Source organism: Plecotus auritus (genome assembly GCF_963455305.1).
Source record: "Plecotus auritus genome assembly, chromosome: X".
NCBI classification, from domain to species: domain Eukaryota; kingdom Metazoa; phylum Chordata; class Mammalia; order Chiroptera; family Vespertilionidae; genus Plecotus; species Plecotus auritus.
In genome coordinates this window covers 141,561,487-141,581,854 of record NC_137784.1, presented here as the reverse complement: position 1 = coordinate 141,581,854, position 20,368 = coordinate 141,561,487, and the positions used below count along the sequence as shown (strand labels likewise).

At 42.6% G+C, this 20,368-nt stretch overlaps 2 protein-coding genes across 2 annotated transcripts in view; one reads left to right on the top strand and one right to left on the bottom strand.

The window, feature by feature from the left end:
* Positions 1–2,218: 2,218 nt before the first annotated feature.
* Positions 2,219–20,368, bottom strand: part of EFHC2 (EF-hand domain containing 2) — a 170,368-nt gene continuing 152,218 nt past the window's right edge. Inside the window, exons 14-15 of the mRNA XM_080653503.1 lie at positions 14,468–14,573; positions 2,219–3,164 (exon numbers count right to left, since the gene is read on the bottom strand). Coding sequence (XP_080509629.1) covers positions 3,063–3,164; positions 14,468–14,573 — 208 coding nt within the window. The 3' untranslated portion in view covers positions 2,219–3,062. The remainder of the gene's footprint in view (positions 3,165–14,467; positions 14,574–20,368) is intronic.
* LOC308240447 (sperm acrosome membrane-associated protein 4-like) lies at positions 19,009–19,380 on the top strand (the record flags this gene model as incomplete). Its single annotated transcript, XM_080653504.1, has 1 exon — positions 19,009–19,380. The coding sequence occupies one exon, from the start codon at positions 19,009–19,011 to the stop codon at positions 19,378–19,380; it is 372 nt and encodes a 123-aa protein (XP_080509630.1).

The following is a 20,368-nucleotide window of genomic DNA, read 5'->3' as shown; positions in this document are numbered from 1 at the left end:
TCATCTGCCGAGAACATGCATACTTTACAAAAATGACTCAGCAAACCATTTAATGTGAACTTCAATAGCTTTTAACCAGTTTCTTATGAAAAAGACAATTTGATTTGGGCTTTCAAATGACTTTATCAATCATTCCCACAGTTCCAGGAATACTAAGAAACAATTCATTCTTAGTACAAAAGAGTTGCCTATATTAACCTTCAACTCACCCAGACATCTACAGGCAGCACTTGCTTTTCCATCAAAATGAGAAAATGTTAGTAGCTAAAAATGTAAGTATATGCTAAGGTTGTAAAACTTTTAAAAAGTATCACTCTGGATAATGGCAATAGTTGGAATTTCTCTTTTTTAGAAAGAAGAGAAAAGACAGAAATTCCAGAACTCTTCCCCAACTCCCCCAAATATTTGAGTCACAGGGTTTATTTGTGCTGAAAACCAGTTATCTACTGCTTGAAACCTAAACAGAATGCACCAGCATTTTGGGACCACCTGGGACCAAAGGGGTGTGTTGGGAGAGTTCCAGATGGATTATAAGACAATTCATTGATATTTACATAACAAGAATAAATGTTTTCCCTAAGATAGCATTTCCCTTCAGTGCCTTGAGACCACCAGCAAAAGAGGGCGGTACAGAAATTCTATTACATTAATGGTCTTTGTTTTTATGGCTTTGGCATTTATTAACTAGTGGGAGCTGTTTATTGGGCCATAAACTTTACTAATGGGGATATTATCTCGAAATTATAAATCTCCTTCAGTATATGGCTTAGTTATAAAAAGAATAATTATTTTAAGTGTCTGTATGGCTGCAGTATATCATGTTTATCGGCATGATTTCTATAATGGCCATTTAATTGCTAGTTGTAGGCTTGAACTTCGAATATCCAGGGCAGTGACACACATCTATGCAAAAGAATAAGCAGTTGTCATCCTACAAATTCAGGAGCATATCATTGGTTTGCTTCCTTTTCTCCTACTACTTCTCAAATGAATTCTAGTACAAGCCTGTGCAAGGGCTAAATTATCTATATATTTAAAATCTTGAGGGAAAGACAACTGACTGAAGAGTTGAATAGGTAAGTGACAAATATGTCAGCTTGAAAAGTTCCAGGAAAGTGTCATCCTTCTAAAATCTTGTTCTCTGGGGAATAAAAAATCTTAAAGTGACAAAATGGCTTGGCAATGTCAGTTGTCTTAAAAAAAACACACAAAAAAAAACCTGGGACAAAAGTCAAGTAGTCAAAATTAGATTTTTTTGCGGGTAAATGGTTCTAGTATTAAATTAGAGTGTTCTAGTTTATTGGGAAGTCCTATGGGGTCTATTCTAACAATGGCACATGTAGAATTATCCTCAGTTTATATAAAAATCATTTATTGATCAACTTTAATTTTAAAAACTGAAAGGGCCATTGTTGTTGAGAAAATTAGTATGTGTGAGTGGTAGGAAGCCAGCTCATTTCTAGGCAAATGTGAAGTGAAAGAATGAGATAGAAGGGCCCCTGAGATATCATCAGTACCTGCAGTCCCCGCTCCATAGGCTTCTATTATCTTTGAGAACACCAGGTGAGTAGATTATGGTACATGGCACCCAACACTGGAGACTGGGATAGATTGGGACAAACCTCTCAAATGAATTCCCAGGTGTCCATGATTATGAGTGTTAATGAAACATACACTACATGACAAAAGTTCTGCTGAGACTCATAAATGTATAGGCCTAGAAGGAAAATAAAAATAGAACTGGAGAAATGCAAGAGGGAAATGCTATAGTCTTAGAATATTTAAACCTCTGGGGTGGGTGGTATACGTGTGTGGAGAATGAACCAAAAAGATCTCTCAAACTTCAGCACTCACATTCTTACATATTTTAGACATAATACATTTTGATCCTACTAAAATTATATACACATGCAAATATTCCTAAATTAACAAGCTAACTTTAGATATAAAAGGGGCATTAAATTTTAAACACTACATATGTTTTCTCTCCCACATTTTACGTGCTCAAGAGTGTGTGCTGCAATGATGAGGTAGTTCTTTTCTTCTCACAGATTTGCTAATGTCAGAAAATAATTATCTTCACTCTAGAGCAGTGGTTCTCAACCTTCCTAATGCCGCGACCCTTTAATACAGTTCCTCATGTTGTGGTGACCCCCAACCATAAAATTATTTTCGTTGCTACTTCATAACTGTAATTTTTAAAATTGTTTTATTGTTTAAAATATTACATATATTAGTACATATATCTCCTTTTTTCCCCCCATTGACCTTGCCCCAGCCTCCCCTACCCCATCTCATGCCCTAATTTTGCTACTGTTATGAATCATAATGTAAATATCTGTGTTTTCCGATGGTCTTAGGCTCTACAGCAGCGGCTTTCAACCTGTGGGTCGCGATCCACAGGTTGAGAACCGCTAGCAGGGCCACCTAAGACCATCGGAAAACATGGATATTTACATTACGATTCATAACAGTAGCAATATTACAGTTATGAAGTAGCAACGAAAATAATTTTATGGTTGGGGGTCACCACAACATGAACTGTATTAAAGAGTCGTGGCATTAGAAAGGTTGAGAACCACTGCTCTAGAGGTTTAAGGATTATTTTCATAAGATGGGCTGCTACAAAGTTTGATTATACAGGTAACAAACATGTAAGAAATATTTCAAAAATGTTTAATACGATCATAATTTATTGCTTTGATATAATTTGATTTTATATTGCTATGTATAGCTGTCAAAAGTCATTTTCTTTTTATGTTGCAATAAATCAAATTATGTTGGTTGCAAAATTACCATAAGATTCTTTGGCATTAATAAATCATACATATAATAAAAACGTTCAGTGTTTCTTTAAATGACATTTTTAATAGTGCTGGCATATCAGTATATAATATGATGTTCTGAAAAACTAAAGACAAAAAGAAATTAATTCTAGTCTACAGATTTTAATTCAATATGAACCTTGTTTCTTTTTTGTTTTTAATGAAATTATACCCACTGAAATAAAGTTGGCAACATCAGAGCAGGGAATCAAAGGGAGCTGAGCAAAATTGGCATGGTTACTCCACCTCTAAGCCATACACGTCCTTTAAAAATTGAAAATAGTTAATGCATTTATAAGGAATAGGTGATGGCATCCCAAGCCACACATCTTCACATCTCTAAAAAAAACAAAAGGGATATAATTAAAACCACATTTCAAAGTCTAGGTTTGTAAATGCAACATTAAATTGTTTCTTGTTATATAAGCTCTTGGCAAATATTTTCTTTTCAAAGCAGACATTTCTGCAGTCCACTTTTGGATCACAAGGCCTTTGTGGTACATTGGATTCTTGTGCGCAATTCTTCATCCCTGCCTGTATTAGAATTATACACCTATTATCTCTGAGATGTGACTTTGCAACACCTTCCATGGAGTTGATTTTTTTTTTGTCCCTTTGATATGGGGTTGGCCATTTGACTGGCTTTGGCCTATTTAATGTTAGCAGATGTACCAAACAGAGGCCCTAATGTGCTGGCATGATCTGGTTTGGCCTCCTGTGCCTCTGTCATAGCCATGAGAAGACCATGGCCCATGAAGCTGCTGCTGGTCAGAATGACACAAGTGGAGCAAGCAGAGCTGAAGCCAAACCCAGCTGACCTACAGGCCTATGGAGAAAAAAAAAATACCTGCTGTTAAGAACCACTAAAATTTGAGGGAAGGTGTCTGTTTGTTAGACAGCATTACTGCAGTGGTAGCTCCTCTTATGCTTTATTAAAAATTCATTTTTTTAAAAAAAAGCCAAACTACTAGCTAGACATGTTGCTTGGTTACTGTTTCTTCAGTCTAACAATGGAAAAAACACTATCATTCACAGTATTCTCTTGGGGTTAAGCTACTTTATATATACTTCATATATATGTAGCATAAATATATACACATATACTTTTTATATGATATATGATAGGTACATATGTGTGCTAATTTCATAAAATAAATACCTTCACTCTAGAGAGGTTTAAGAAGTAAGTTTATGAGATAGTTGCAACAAAATTATATAAGTAACAAATGTGTCAGAGATGTCAAAAAAATCTTGTATATATAAATCTATACAGACGCACATATGCACATGCATACTTTTTATTTATGTTGCAATGGTCAATTCATATCAACATCAACAAAAGAGGAAAAGCCTATAACTGGGGCTCCTTAAATTTCTATTTTCAAGGATAATTATTTTATATAAGAGCTATATGTTACCTACAGCTAAACTAGTAACCAAAACCACAAGGTATCACAGAAACACTTAAAGTAAGGCCTCAATAATTATATGCGATTACATTGTGGAAGCAACCTGTGTAAGTGATATTTCACTTGGACCTTGTAGAATAAGGAGCAGTTTAGCAGGGAATTAAAGTCATGAAGGCTGTATCAGGCATAGGGAACAGCATAAGCAAAGCCTGGAGACTTAAAAATTGATTTTTTGAGAAAGGGTAAGTGGCGCAATGGTTTGGGGCACACAGCGCAAAGAGGCAAGAAAGGCAGTTGGAAGGGAAAGATGGGGCCAAACTAGGGCTAGTTTATATTCTATGCTGTGATTAAGGAAAGTCATTGGTGAATCTCAGCCAAAGAAATCTGATTAGAAATTAATTACATAACTGGGATGTATGAAGAAGGAAATAAAGGACAATCACTTTGGAGGTTACTGCAATAATCCTGGGGAGAAATGATTGTGTCATAACATGGGCAGTGGAAGCTGGGATGCGTAAGAGCCACATCTGAAAGATTTTGCTACAGTAGAACATATAATACCTGGAAGGTGACTGGTTTGAAGTGGTCATAAAAGAAAGGGGTAGTGTTATGGGTTGAACTGTGTCCTGTCAAAAAAAAATGTGTTGAAGTCCTATTATTGCAGTAACCTCCAAGCTTCTGGGTTGCTAAACATGAGATTTGGGGATAGAGGCCCTTCTGGAGAGGTCATGGAAGCTCCTCACTCTTGCCCCATACCTTGCCCTATGCATATCTTCCATCTGGCTCTTCCAAACCAGTAATCAGTAAGAAAAATGTTTCTCTAAGTTCTATGAGCCACTCTAGCAAATTAATCAAACCCAAGAAGGGAACCTCTAACCTACAGCCAATTGGTCAGATTCTCAGCTGACAACCTGGACATGTAAATGGTGTCTGAAGTGGGGAGGCAGTCTTGTAGGGCTGAACCACTAACCTGTGGGATCTGAGGCTACCACTGGGTAGATATTGTCAAACTGAGTTGAATTGTACGACACACAGCTGGTGTTGAGAATTGCTTGGTGTGTAGGGGAAAAACCTATATATTGGAATTGGTACCAGAATTAGCCAACCCACAATAGCCAACCCACAATTTTAGGAAGATTTCCCAGTTACTAGTTTAAATAACACAAATCAAATTGGAATCCAAAGGAGGGTAGGAAGCAGGAGCTAATCCTTAAGCAACTTGGAAGAGGGGGTATCAATAAAGTAGAGAGAAAAGATATCTCTTCATACTTTTTGCCCATACTTGGATCCATCTAAAGAAATAACATGGCCAATCTCTTTGTAAAATAAATAGATCTTTGGTGACAGGAGAATCCCCATATTACCATGCCTAACTGTTCTAAAAAATCCACAAATGTTCTAAACATTAAGAATATTTAGGACAATTGGGGCAGGTAGTTAAAATAGCCTTTGTGTTCATCGACCTTTTATTTATCCTACACCACAAAATGCAAAAAAAAAAAAAACCCTCCAGATTCTATTGTATTCCTAGCAGTGCATGTAAATTTTAAGTGGAAATAACTGCATGGTAATTTTACAACATGAGAGTTCATCCACAACAGTCCACCCCCTACCCCTTCAAAATGAGGGTGAGCCTGCTTATGTTTCTATAAAGGAGCTCCCTTGATGGTGCATGTTGGAATATTAAATGTCTTTGTGTAGCAGGCTCTGCCAGTGCCCTTCCACATTCCCTCACCCTCTCCACTTGGCTCACACCAGCCTGACTTCCAACCACCAGCTCCCTTGCACTTGGGGAGGGGGATAACTCTGAGGTACCTGTTGGCTATTGCACCCCTTGCACTTGGGGTGGGATAACCTGTTGGCTATTGCATCCCTGTGTTTCTCAGAGGCATTAAACTCCAGTCATCCACATTGGTTACTGATTTAATAATATGCCCTATAAGCTCCTTTTCTTCCATTTCTCACTTCCCCAATCCCTTACTAGTGCTCTTTTTTTATCCCCCCCAAAAAACTATTTATGTTCCAAGCCTTGTTTCCAAGTTAGCTTCTAAATGAAGTCAAATGAAGGCATTATGCAATCTTCCATTTATCAAAACTAATAAAATATCTATGAAAGTCACAAGATATCTTGGAACAAAGCAACTTCCTGACAAATTGTGAATAAATTCAGTTTCCAGTGTGACTTTCAGATAACTCAAGAGATAGTGACCAAATTTCAAAAAAAAAAATCAATTTAATCTGAAGAAAAAGGACATGTGCCACAGAGAATTTTATGAAAAAAAGGAAGAATTATGAAGTACTGAGTAAAACTCAACCACAATGCAAAATCATGACTCTAAAATGGCTGGGAATCATTGTTTGCAGAGGACACCATCACATCTTCCAAGCTGGCTGTCACTAGAGCTATTTAAGATGTCAAACAAGTTGGCAATACATTACTTGTTCATCAATGGTCAAAAAAATATAGCTGCCAATTATAAAATCATGCACCCTTGAAATGGGAAGCAAAGATGCCACTGGATAGAAACCCAGTAAGTAGCAGCTGCCCAGTGAGAATAGCAAAGCTATGAGAGAACTCATGGGCCCTGGATTTATTTGCTTTGACATTTTTAAAAGGAAATTTAATTGGATTATGTCTCCTTCTAGTTTAAAATTTTCTACTGTAGTACTGGCCACCAGATGCATGAGGGGAAAAGATCAGGAGCCAATTAAATTCCACGCTTCAGTGAAACAAGGTTATTTTTATTCCTCCCAAATGTAAGGCTGATAGAGTCATGTTAGTGATTTCACCGTACTACTCCCCTCCCCTCACTTGAAAAAGGACATATCTACAGGAAATATCTATGAATTTGTAGAAAAGTCCAATAGTGTGCATGGAATTGAAATTGTGGTTTTATTGGATTTTCTTCCTTGTAATAGGTTGACATGACTTTGGAAGTAATCAAATTAAATTGACAAAATCATAAAAAGTTAAGTTTCAGTACAATAAATTAAAATTAATTTTGGAAAGATAGTTCACAAATACTTGTCAAGATAATTAAGAGTATTCTGATGACATAAGGAAAATCTCGTATGTCAAGCCATGAGATCTGCTTATATTACTATGCATTTCTGTCTTTACTGTAATAACAATATTTCACAATTGCTTCCCTCTGGCCCAGACAAAGCTTCAATAAAGTTGCCATCTGTGTGAATGTAACTACAACACAGGTGTGACTTGTAAGCAAGAAACTTCTCCTTAAAATTGCATTACATCCCTGGCCAGTGAGGCCCAGTTGGTTGAGTGTCAGCCCATGCACCGAGAGGTCACTGGGTCAATTCCTGCTCAGGGCACATGCCCGAGATGTGAGCTCAGTAGCCGGGCATGCAGAAGGCAGCCAATTGATGTTGCTCTCTCTCTCACACTTCCTCTCTCTCCCTAAAATCAATAAAAACGTATTTTTTTTAAAAAAAATGCATTACAGGACAAGTAAAGTTTTCAAGGACACAGATTTTTTTGAGCTTTAGTGACAGACAGACATTCAGTTCAAGTAGACATCATCCAACACTTTAAAACAAAGTGGATTCCAGCAGCAGCATTTCTCACTATGTTGTTGTTTTGTGTTAGGTAATCAGTATGTGTTTACCAGTGAGAGTGATTGATAATCTATTTAATTGTTAAATTCAACCTGAAATATTAGAAACTAGAGGCCTGGTGCACGAAATTCGTGCGGGGGGGGGGGGGCGTCCCTCAGCCCAGCCTGCACCATCTCCAATCTGGGATGCCTCGAGGGATGTCCGACTGCCCGTTTAGGCCCGATCCCACCATCAGGCCTAAACGGGCAGTCGGACATCCCGCTCACAATCCAGGATTCCTGGCTCCCAACTCCTCGCCTGCCTGCCTTCCTGATTGCCCTGAACCGCTTCTGCCTGCCAGCCTGATCACTCCCTAACCACTCCCCTGCCAGCCTGATTGATGCCTAACTGCTCCCCTGCCAGCCTGTTTGCCCCCAACTGCCCTCCCCTGCAGGCCTGGTCACCCCTAACTGCCCTCCCCTTCAGGCCTGGTCTCCCCCAACTGCTCTCCCCTGCAGGCCTGGGTCCCTCCCAACTGCCTTTCCCTGCAGGCCTGGTCGCCCCAAACTTCCCTCCTCTGCCGGCCTGGTCACCCCTAACTGCCCTCCCCTGCTGGCCATCTTGTGGTGGCCATCTTGTGTCCACATGGGGGCAGGATCTTTGACCACATGGGGGCAGCCATCTGTGTGTTGGAGTGATGGTCAATCTGCATATTACTCTTTTATTAGATAGGATAGAGGCCTGGTGCACGGGTGGGGGCCAGCTGGTTTGCCCTGAAGGGTGTCCCGGATCAGGGTGGGGGTTCCCTTGGGGCGTGGGGTGGCCTGGGCGAGGGGCCTGTGGTGGTTTGCAGGCTGACCACGCCCTCTGGTGACCCAAGTGGAGGCCCTGGTATCTGGGGTTTATTTATCTTCAACAATTGAAACTTTGTAGACTGGAGTGGAGCCAAGCCTTCTGCTTGCTCCCAGGCGGCAGCCATTTTTTTGGGGATTTATGTATCTTCTATAATTGAAACTTTGTAGCCTTAAGCGGAGGCCTGGGCCAGCCAGAGTGTGCGGAAAGCTTGGCTTCTTGAACCATCACCGGGGGCAACCCTAGCCTCCTGCTCTTTCCAGCTCCATGGATGCCGCCATTTCTGTTTGGGTTTATGTATCTTCTATCATTGAAACTTTGTAGCCTTGAGTGGAGGCCTAGACCGGCAAGGGCAGGCAGAAAGCTTGGCTTCCTCCATTGCCGGGGAAACCCAAGCCTCCCTCCTGCTCTCTGTGGCCGCAGCCATCTTGCTTGGGCTTATTTGCATACTCACTCCTGATTGGCTGATGGGCATGGCTTGTGGGCGTGGTTTGTGGGTGTAGCGGAGTGGTGGTTAATTTGCATATTACTGTTTTATTAGATAGGATTGGGAATAATACATTCTCACAAGGTTGTTGGGACAATAAAATGTCACAGGTTATTCTACCCTCTAAATATCAAAAGAAGATCCTCAACAAGTAAGGTGCCCAAAGATATATCCCAAGGTGCACCCAACTTCTCCCTACTCCCACTGCCACGGGTATGTATCATACTGTTGTGATGAGAACTTTAGAGCCATTTGCTAATGCTTCTGCAGTTCCAGAGCTTATGAAATGAAGCCACATCCAATTTTTCTCAGAAACGTCCAAAGATAAGACACCAGTCACCCAGTGCAACTTATAAAGTTTATATGAGGACTGATTTTAGTGTTATTTTTTTAATGTGACTTCTGAGATTAACCAGACCGATTCTAAACAGTGGGACCTATTTTGCAAGTTTTACAGCTACCATCTGTGAGAAAGCACAATAGAATGGAAATGGGGTCTCCAGGCTGTGACAGAGTCAGGGCCACATGCTGAGACCATAGATAGTCACATAATGGAGTGAAAGTTAAATTACAGCCCCAATGTGGGGGATAGGTAGAGGCCTGGCCAAGGGAGCCCCTGAGAATCCAGCCTATAGGCCACAGTCAACAGTCATAGTGGATGTCAGCTTACACACATGCATGTAGGAAAACCTCTCACCAAAGGGCAGTAGGACTAATCAAAGCTGGGCTAGCTACAATCATAGTCCTACTTATAAATTTTACTAATTCATTGTTGGGCCCCAGCCCTATTAGCTAAGACCACCTAACCATCACAGGTAGGGGAGCCCCATCTGAGTCCAGGGGACCAGTCCTGACATCCAGCAGACCAATCCAGGAGCTATTAGTCTGAATCTGGCTTTATATGTTCGCTGTGTGGCTTGTTCACCTGAGCCCAAGTCTTTATTCTGATAACAGACTATGCTAGATCATTCTCCATTTGCCCCTTCAAGATCCATTTTGTGCCCTTCCTTTTTTTCACTGAGCTCTCTGCACTGAGAGGCCAACCTCTGTGGATTGCATCATTTCCTGAGCTTCCTTGTTCTCTGGATTTTGGGTGGGTCCAGCCAATGCGAAGTAGCAAGAGATCAGGGTGTTGATTCCACTTCCCCTTCCTCTACTCCCTTCCTGCCTGGCCATGGTTTGGCAGTGGCTACACTCCTTTACCTTCTGACATACTCTAACTTCTCTACTGGGCTCCAATAATACTACCTACCCACTTCTGCTTTTTCAGACCTAGGAATGGTAAAGCCTTCCCACTCTTGTTAGTCCCTGAGTGTTCCACTGATTCTCCTTAGCCCTACCCACTCCTCTGTCAAGATTCCCTTCATTAAATCCATATCCCTGATTCCTTTGAGAGTATTATGTGTGTATTTCCTGATGAAACCTCACTGGTATAGTGACTTAGCCTATTCTACCCCCTGAGCAGGACTGAAGGCTCAGTTCAAGCCTGCTGACTAGCCTCTGATTGCTGAATAATGCTAACTTCAGGATTCCCTACCACTGTACTCCCTGTTTTAGAGAGACTCCTGCTGAAATTCCCAGATTCCCTGCCCTTCCAATCCCATGTCCTACTCAGCCTCTGGTTGGCTGACACCTGTGGTCCTGTTCCTCTTTTTTGGCTCCTCCCTGTTCAACTCATTAACTTCAGTTAAACAGACTACACTGGGAAAGTGTCTCAAATCCCTACCCTACCACAAATTTCATCCATTAACACTGATGCAATCTAATACCTAGTCCTGCTTAGCTTTCATTAGTTGAGAAGTCCTATTTCATTTCTCAGTAAGATCCAAAATTCAGGAATGAGATCCTCTTGAGGATAATATTCAGTCCAGGAGTAAAGACATCCAGGTTCTAAGTGGTGGTAGGTGCCGATAAGTTCTAGAGAACTTATTCATGGCATCTCTGAAGCTTTAAGCACAGCCAGCCTGACCAACTCATACACTGAAGGAAGCATACAGTTGCCCAACCCCTGGCCTCCACAGAGTAGCTAAGCCTGCTATTCCTTGTTCTTAACAAAACTTGAATATTGTCACATCACACTCGGCTGGGTGCTTCACAGCCTGGTGGATCTTGTCCTAAAGTCCCACATGTGACTTTTGTGCTATGGCAGGCTCCCCAAATGTTGGTGATCCCCAAAGCTCTAAGTGACAGATTTTCTCTGCCCAAATGGGCTCCACCAGCCTACACATCTGGTCCAACTCCTCCATGGCCTCTTCTAGCATAACCACTCCCCTGTCAGTTCCCTGCCACAGTGTAAGATTAGAAATGGATGAATAAATTATTCTATATCCACACTACACTTATTAAAGAATGGCTGAGTTCTATACATATTAAACTAGAAAAATTTCCCATGATTTACTATTCAGTGAGAAAAACACACTGAAGAAATATGCATGCAGTATGATTATATTTTTGTACAACAGATGATGAAATCCCCAACACACAGGTAAACAGTTGCGTGGTGGATTGGGTGAAAAGAAAAAGGAGAGAAGTAGAAAGTAAGGAAAAGAACAGCAAAGACAGTTGCTAACTAGCAAAAATAAGTACGTGTCTCATTCAGGATCCCATGGGAAACAGAGCACATATGCAAACTGTGTACGTTGGGAAGAGTTTAATAAAATAAATATCTACAAAGTTGTTGGAAGTGTTTAGGGAAACCAACAGAGGATCCTCCAGTCCCTCAGGGATTGTAGCAGTGGGGTGCCATTACCACAACCCAGGGCTGAAGGGGCATGTGAGGGTGCTTATCAGAACCTGGAGTGGACAGCTGTAAGGAGAGAGCCTCCGGATAGGTGCTGTGGACCTTGGTCCAAGGAGGCAGTCGATGTATTGTTACTGGCAGGGAGGGAGATGATTTCTCTCTCTCTCCACCCACCCTCCACTCTCCTGTAGTTGCATTCCATTTGCCAACCCAATTGGAGGCCAGAGGACTCAAGCCCCACTGATGCAGCTGGCAAAGGTCAGCTGCCTGGGATTCAGAGCAAAGGTAGAGGGGGCTGGAGAAAAGTCTTAATGGGGCAAATGGATGATATTCAACACATAATGCCATAACGTTAAATGAAAAGGTAGAATATAAACTATAATTTTATGTAAAAATTATTTACATAGATAAGAATTAAAAGGTTATTAAATGACAGTATCATTTTTTGTGATGATATCTTGGATTTTAGTTAATTAAATCCAGTATCTTCAATTATATTTATGAGATTTTTTTCTTTTTTATTATCTGCAGTAAAACAGATCTGAGTTAAACTTCTGACTCTACCAAATGCTTGCTATTTCTCTAACTTCATCTCTAAAATGGGAATGATAAAAGTATCTACCTCATAGGATTGCTATGAGTATTAAATGAGCTAATAGATTTGGAGGTCTTAGAATAGTGCTTAGCACATAGTAAATGTTCTGTTTGCTGTTATTGTGGTGATGATGGTAGTCATGAGCCTCCAAATGGATCTCCATGCTCCCTCTCTAATGTATCCACCATCCAGCCAGAGCAAGCTCCCTTTAAAGGGTACACCTAATCATGTAACTTTCTTCCTTAGAATTTGTCCATGGTCTCCATATATTGCAGGACAATATTCGAAACTTATACTTGCAGTTATCTCCAGCCTTATCCTTCTCCACTCTTCCCTCTTTGCTTTCATTCCAACCACACTGTTTCCTCCTGGTTCTGCACAAGCACCATGCTGTCCCGTATCCCAGAGTCTCTTTTGGGAATGCCTTTTCCATACTGTGCCACTTGCCTACCTTGCTAACTTTTAGTATCCTACATAATAAAAGACTAATATGCAAATGAGCGAATGGTGGAATGACCGGTCACTATGATGCGTGCTGACCACTAGGGGGCAGACACTGAACACAGGAGCTTCCCCCTGGTGGTCAGTGTGTTCCCACAGGAACGCCGCTCAGCCAGAAGCCGGGCTCATGGTTGGCGAGCACAGCAGCAGTGGCGGGAGCCTCTCCCGCCTCTGTGGCAATGCTAAGGATGTCCGACTGGTGGCTTAGGCCCACTAAGCCATCAGTTGGACTTCCCCCAAGGCTCCCGGACTGCAAGAGGGTGCAGGCCAGGCTGAGGGACCCCACTCCCCAAGTGCACGAATTTCATGCACCAGGCCTCTAGTTCATCAATGAAACTTCAAGCATCACCTTCACTGAGAAGACTTCCTGTCCCTCCCCAATCCCAGTCTGACTTATAAGGAGCTTCCTCCTCATCCCATTACATCCCATGCAGGCTGTATCATGCCATACTCCAAATCATGAGTGTATTGATTGGCTCCCCTATCAATAGTGGGCCCCTGACCCTTTCCTCTGGACCCCAGCACAGAAGATAGAACCTCCTGAGAGTCTATACTTAATCATGATTTGTCTGAGAATAACATTTATAAATGAATTAGTTAAGAAAGTTACGAGCCAGAATTCAACCCTAGTTCTGTTTAATTCCAAAGGCCACCACTGTCTCCCAATCATCTGGAAGTTCTAAAGCTGCCTGACACTCCAGAATAGCTACATGCCTGAGGGAACTCCCCAGGGGCACCAGACCAGTCTAGGCCAGAATGAGCTGGTCAGCAGAGATCAGGAGGAATAAATGCCTCTTTTCTGGGAGTATCAAACACATGACATTTGCTTTATCAAGGGATTTTCCCAAGAAAATCAATTTCTGGAGCATGTTAAAATATAAATAAACCATCCCCCACCCACCCACTCCTTAAAGACAATTGGTCCAAAGAGATCCTAGAGAATTTAGACAATTCCACAATGTTGAGAGCACCATCTGATCACATGAACTTTGTTTTCCCTAACCAAGCATTTTTCTACTAAATTTTCATTTTAAATCTGGCTCCACTGTGAAATGTGCATCCACATACTGTATTGTTTGACCCAAGGCAAACCTGTGTGTACATCCGCAGATACACTGGGGATTCTTGACATATTCACCATTTGAGATTTGCTCTTGTGGCTCATGATGATGTTACCAGAATCCCTTGATAACAGTGTTTATATCTATTTATAACTATAACCTATTATCCTATCTTCCATGTAATTGGATGTGACTAAGGTTAAAAAAATTCAGCTGCATAAGAAAAGTCATCCTCTTATAGAACAGATGTTCACTCAGCATGGAAAGTGAATTATCCTTTAACACAAATACCCAGAAATACATAAGCACTCTTTCCAAAAACATTGATGTTAATATTTTACGTAGAAAAATGACTTTAAGATAAAGGATATTATTAAGAATGAAAGGGGGAAAATGAAAGGGAGATACCACAGCTGGTTTTTAAAATAGGTATTAATTTTACCTCTTTCAAGGGTGATATTGGTATTAATTCGGGCACCGGATTTATTCTCCAGTTCAGCGCAGAGAAAAATGACTTATAATCGATTTGTCCTTCACTGTCTTCATACCTGAAAATACAATTATAGTATATAATTTGATTCAAACTGCAGAATTCAGGACCGAAATGTCAGTTTAAATGCTACCATGAAAACATAATATCAGGGATGCTTCAATATCTGATATTTTTCTTATTTATTATTGGTTTGTTATCTGTTTCTAACCCTTCAGAATATAAACTCTTTACAAGCAGAGATCTCACACATCTAATTCACCAAAGTATCTCCAGTACCTAGATCAATACTGGTACTTAGTAGGTGTTCAATAAATATTTGTTGCAGTTGGCACAGGAACAAATTAGTTTATTCAGTAACTAAGACCATTGCTATATTTTGTTAAGAATATTTGAAGGTCTCCTTAGTTTAAAATGGTTGATACTATATGTCAGTAAAATAAAATTATATTTCTTAAATAGCATGATTTTTAAATCTTTAAGGCAAGCCTAGATTTATTTTGTCTAGTATATGTTTCAGGAAAAATAATAGGTGTCTTTATCATTTATTATGTAGCCATTAAAAGGGATTATTTCAATCTATATATTCTATCAAGAAAATATGTTCATGATATATTGTTTGGTGGAAATGAGGTTATAAAATAGCATGTAAACTTGTGATCTCACTTTAGGTTTATCCTATATTATAAAAGGCCAGAGGCCATAAGCGTCACGACCGGAATGAACGCTTGACCAGTCGCCATGAGGTGGCATTGACCACCTCTCGGTCTCTCCCTCCGGGACCGTGAGCAGGGGTGGGGCAGGACTGGGGACTGGCGACTGTGAGTGGGCTGAACGGCTGACCTCTTGGTCCCTCCCCCCTGCTTGCAGGCTCCGATGAATCAGTAATGGTGAATGGGGGAATCGGGGTGGGTGGTTGGCTGTCAGGCTGTTGGGATCACCAGCTCATCCCCAGCTGCTCGAGAGCTCAGGCCTGCGGGAAAGCAGGTACCTGGGACTTCACCTCCATGCCGGGGCTGGTAGGTCACGGGTGTACCCTGCAGCTTCCGTCAGTGCCTCAAGCCCCAGCAGCAGTGGCAGTGGCAGTGGCAGTGGCGGCAGCAGCGCCCAAGTGAGTGGCCCCGAGCGGGCAGCATGGTCCATCAGCAGCCAGCCTGGTGCACGCGTATGGAGGTGAAGTCGCCAGTACATACTTTCCCACAGGACTGAGCCCCCGAGCAGCCGGGGATGAGCTGGTAATCCCAGGCCTGACAGCCTGGTGGCAGAGGCAGCGTTCAGCCTGGGGACTGGAGAATGGGCAGAAGATGGCCCTGATCATAGGAGGCTAGGCCTAAGGACCCTACCCTCAGGATTTCATGCACTGGGCCTCTAGTATTTATATAAAACGACTTAGAAAAAGGTCTAATAACAATACACTGAAGTATTAAGAATAGCTATCTCTGGTAAGAGAGTTTATAAATTTTGGTTTTTTTTCTTTAGCATTTCCTGTATAATCTGAATGGTTTTAATTTTATAATCAGAAATAATTAAGCCAATATTCATTTAAAAATATTATCCTGCACCATTAACTATAGGTCAAAAATAGACTCATCAATCTATTTGTCCTCCTTTTCCCCATCTCTCTCTCTCCTATTCAGCAGGAAAAGATAGGATTCTTCTTTTAATACTTGATGGTCCCAGAAAGAACTCCCAGATTCTAGTTTCTGGCAATCACTCAATAAAAATGAGGGCTAAGAAATGACTCATGCAGTGAAACCTACCAATCAACAAGGTCCACCCCCAAAAGCTTCCAGCATTAAGGACAGAAGACAAAAGAACAACAGAAAAAAAAAGAGAATCAGAGAAACAAAGACAATTCAGGTAGCAGAGGGAAAGATGTGAGATAAAAGGATATATTGCATCCATGAAAAAAGAACAGAAAGCTAAAAAAAAAAAAGGAATTCAGACTAAAAATGCTCTCTTGAAATAAAAATATGATAGCAGTCAACAAATGCAGTAAAAGGGGTGGAATATAAAGGTTGGGGAGTACATCATAGTGACAACGAGGAAATTAGGGAGAGAAAATACCTAAATTCAAGAGGCCCAAAATCTTAATAATTAGAGTTCTCACAAGAAAAAAAATGAAAATGGAGGAGAGAAAATTATTAAAAATTAATGGACTTTTTATAAGCTGTGGTACATTTATACAATGGAACACTATGCAGTAGTAAAAAAAGAAGGATCTCTTACCCTTTGGGACAGCATGGAGGGACCTGGAGATGACTATGCTAAATGAAATAAGCCAGTCAGAGAAAGACAAGTATCACATGATCTCACTCATATGTGGAATCTAATGGACAAAATTAACTGATGAATGAATCTCAGAGGGAAGGCAGGGCTGGAGGCTGGGTGGAGAGAGATTAACCAAAGAACTTATATACATATATGCATAGCCCATGGACACAGACAATAGTGTGCTGAAGGCCTGGGGTTGGGCAGGGGCAGAGAGGAGGGAGGTAAAGGGAGGGAAATAGGGGGACATCTGTAATACTATCAACAATAATCTATATATAAAACCCTAATATGCAAATAGACCTAATGGCAGAATAACCAGTCACTGTGACATGCGCTGACCACCAGGGGGTGTGCATGGAACATGGTGGGTGTTGGCAGCAGATGACAGAGCCCGGAACGTGGGTGTCGGCTGCAGTGGGATGGTGGAGCAGGTCAGCAGGGGCGCCAGACCAAGGCGGGGGCGCCAGTTGCTGTCATCAGGGAGAACCACTGTTGGTTACTGAAAATGCTTTGCTCCAGCATGCCACAGTCCTGCCTGGTGCTCACACCCACTGCCAGTGACAGAGCTGCCACTCGCATCCACTGCTGGCACCATCAGCAGGTGCCATCAGCTCGGTGCCATCAGCGGGTGGCTGCTGACCCTGATTGCCCCACAGGGCTTCTCCACCTCCCCTTGCTCCTGAGGGGTGATTGGGGCTGGCAGATGCCTCTTGTACCCACTGCCGGCGCAGGGGCCAACCTTCACACCCACTACTGGCACCCAGTTCCAGTCCCAATTGTTCGGCGCCATCAGTGGGTGCAAGCGGTGACTGCTGTCCCCGATCACCCATGAGGGCTTCTCTACCTCTCCCTGCTCCTGAGGATGATTGGGGCAGCAGCTGCCACTTGTACCTGCTGACAGCACCGACCCCACTCGCTCCTGCTGCTGGCACTGGACCCTTCCCCCCTATGGCCAATCGGATGGTCAGTGCACTCCCACAGCCAACCTCCTGCAGCCGGCCAACCTTCCACAGTCCCTCCTCCTGGCCAGCCAGCCAACCTCTCACGGTCCCTCTCCCCAATTGGCCCTGATTGGGACTGGGCAAGATGGCCACGATTGGCCACGATCACTGACCAGGCCAAGGGACCCCACCTGTGCACAAATTCGTGCACCGGGCCTCTAGTTTTAAATAAAGAAAATGCTACTACCCTCTGGCCTCAACATTCTCCTCTGTAGAATGGGAATCACCAGTACCTACCCCATGAAGACAGCATGTTAAGATACTTAAATTATCATCTGGACTTAAGACTTGAGTCTAAACCTGGGCTCTGCCTGTTCCCACTGAGTGATGCCTCAGTTTCCCCTTCTGGAAAGAGAGTTCATTTTCTGACACCCATGGAGACTGTTTTGAGACTCAGCTGCTTCCTATATTAACCTCCATTTGATAAGCACATGCTCTGGCTGTGTCTGCTCCATATGCCTGCTTGCTCATCTGAGAGATGGAGCTAACACTCAGAAAGATTCAAAGGAGAGAACATGGGTCGAGTTCCCTGCCTGGTGCCCAACACATGCCCAAGCCTGTGAGCTGTGGTGAGTCCTGTCATCACAGCAGTTGCTATTTAAAGCATCTAGCACTGGTCTTGCACAAAGCAGGTGCTCAATAAATGCCCTCTTTGAAATTAAATAAACCTGAGCTCTAATTCTGGCCTGAGGGCCTTGGACACATCACTTTCTCCTCTGAGCCTTGGTTTGTCCATCTGAAAAATGGGCTCACATGGGCAATGGGCAGGCACAGCACCCAGCATAGCCTAAGACTGAGTGGCCAGGATGGTATATGCTGGGTGAAATGTTCTTACCTTGGTGGGGTGTCAATGTCCTTGCTCCCTGGCAAGTCAGCTGGTCAACCTGCCCTTCAGATTGTGACACCCCTCCCCCACCATGACCTCACCCCCAGAGTGGCCAGTGGAACCCTGAGGGGTTTGTGAGGTCACCCCATTCCGCTCCACAAATACTCTCATAGGGCAGCAGCCACTGGCTGGTTTCTGTCCCTGGGAAGCTTCTGAGATCCTGAGACTCAGGAGCCGTGGTCAGGAAGACACTCCTGAGAGGGACACGGAGCATTGGGAATCAAGGACACTCCAGGTGCTGAGCCTGGGAGGCCAGAACCAGGGGGGGAAGTCTTGTGGGTGTGCGGAGTGTCATTCAGCAGTTCCAGGAGGCCCAGTGTCACTAGGCCACCATGGTCCTTGGCTGGCTATTGCTTCTGACGATGGCTGTGCCCCAAGTCATGACAAGCGGCAAGGAGTGCATCTTCTGTGATCTGACCGACTCCTCAGACTGCACTGGCATCCCCATGACCTGTGGCGATGACGAAGAGTGCTTCATGGGCGAAGGGACAGCCCCCGGCCTCAGCCCCGTCATCAACAAAGGCTGCATAGAAACCACCTCATGTGGCAATGAGGAGGCTGTCACCTACCAGGGCGTCACCTACAGCCTCATCTCCACCTGCTGCGATGGCGAACTGTGTAACAGGGCCCCCATCCCCGCAGGCATCCTGAAGTTGGGGGCCACCACCAGCCTGGCACTGGGCGTACAGCTGCTGCTTCAATGACTGTGACCAGCATGGAGGGCAGGGCATGGGACTGGTCTTGGGGCTCCCCTGCTCCTTGTGTCCCCTGTCCCCTCCCCCTCCTCTTTCCCCCATTGAATGGCCAGAGGCCTTAGACAAAAAATAAAAAATAAAAAAATAAAAGATATACAATGCTTTCTTTTTCATGGGAATGATAGTGTAACAAACTTTAGAAATAAGTAATACTGTCAACAATAAAGAAAGAAACATATACTTAAAAAAATAAAGCTACTAGTAATACTCTGAAAAAATTAATGGACAATTTCTCAGAACCAAAGTACAGAGTCTTAAGACACAGTGAATCTATACACAGCCAGACAAAGACACACATACATACATACACCACAAAGCCCCATCCAGAACACCAGGAATAAGGAGAAGATCCTAAGAGCACCCAGAAAAAACAATAATGGGAAAAAATATTATGTCAAATTCTCAAGGATCATAACAGGAAGTTAGTAGTAGTATCTAAAAATGAAAAATACAGAAATAGCAGTATGTGCATGCTATTTAAATGTCTGCAGAAACAGCTACAAGGACTGAAAGTGGTTGCTTCTTGTGAATGGGGTGGGGAGGGATGCAGCTGGAAACTGCTATTGTTGGAATAAGTTTTTAGAATAATTTTATTTTTTACTAAGAATGTGTATCAGTTTGATATAAATAAAAAATTTAAAAGTGTAAAAAGTAGATGAGAGACCTTGAAACATGCTTTTCAAGATAGAAACTCATACAGGTCAGACTTGGAAAGGAAGGAGCACCACAAGTTGGGAGCATGATGAGTAATAATTCTGGGTCCAATTCTACACATACCTTCCTCCCGTGGACCACTGATATAGTGAGATTTTTCATGCCCTTACTTGTTATTATAATATACTAGAGGCCTGGTGCACAGATTTGTGCACTGGTGGGTTCCCTCGGTGTGGCCTGCAAGGAACAGGCCAAAACCGGCAGTCCAACGCTGCCTGCCACT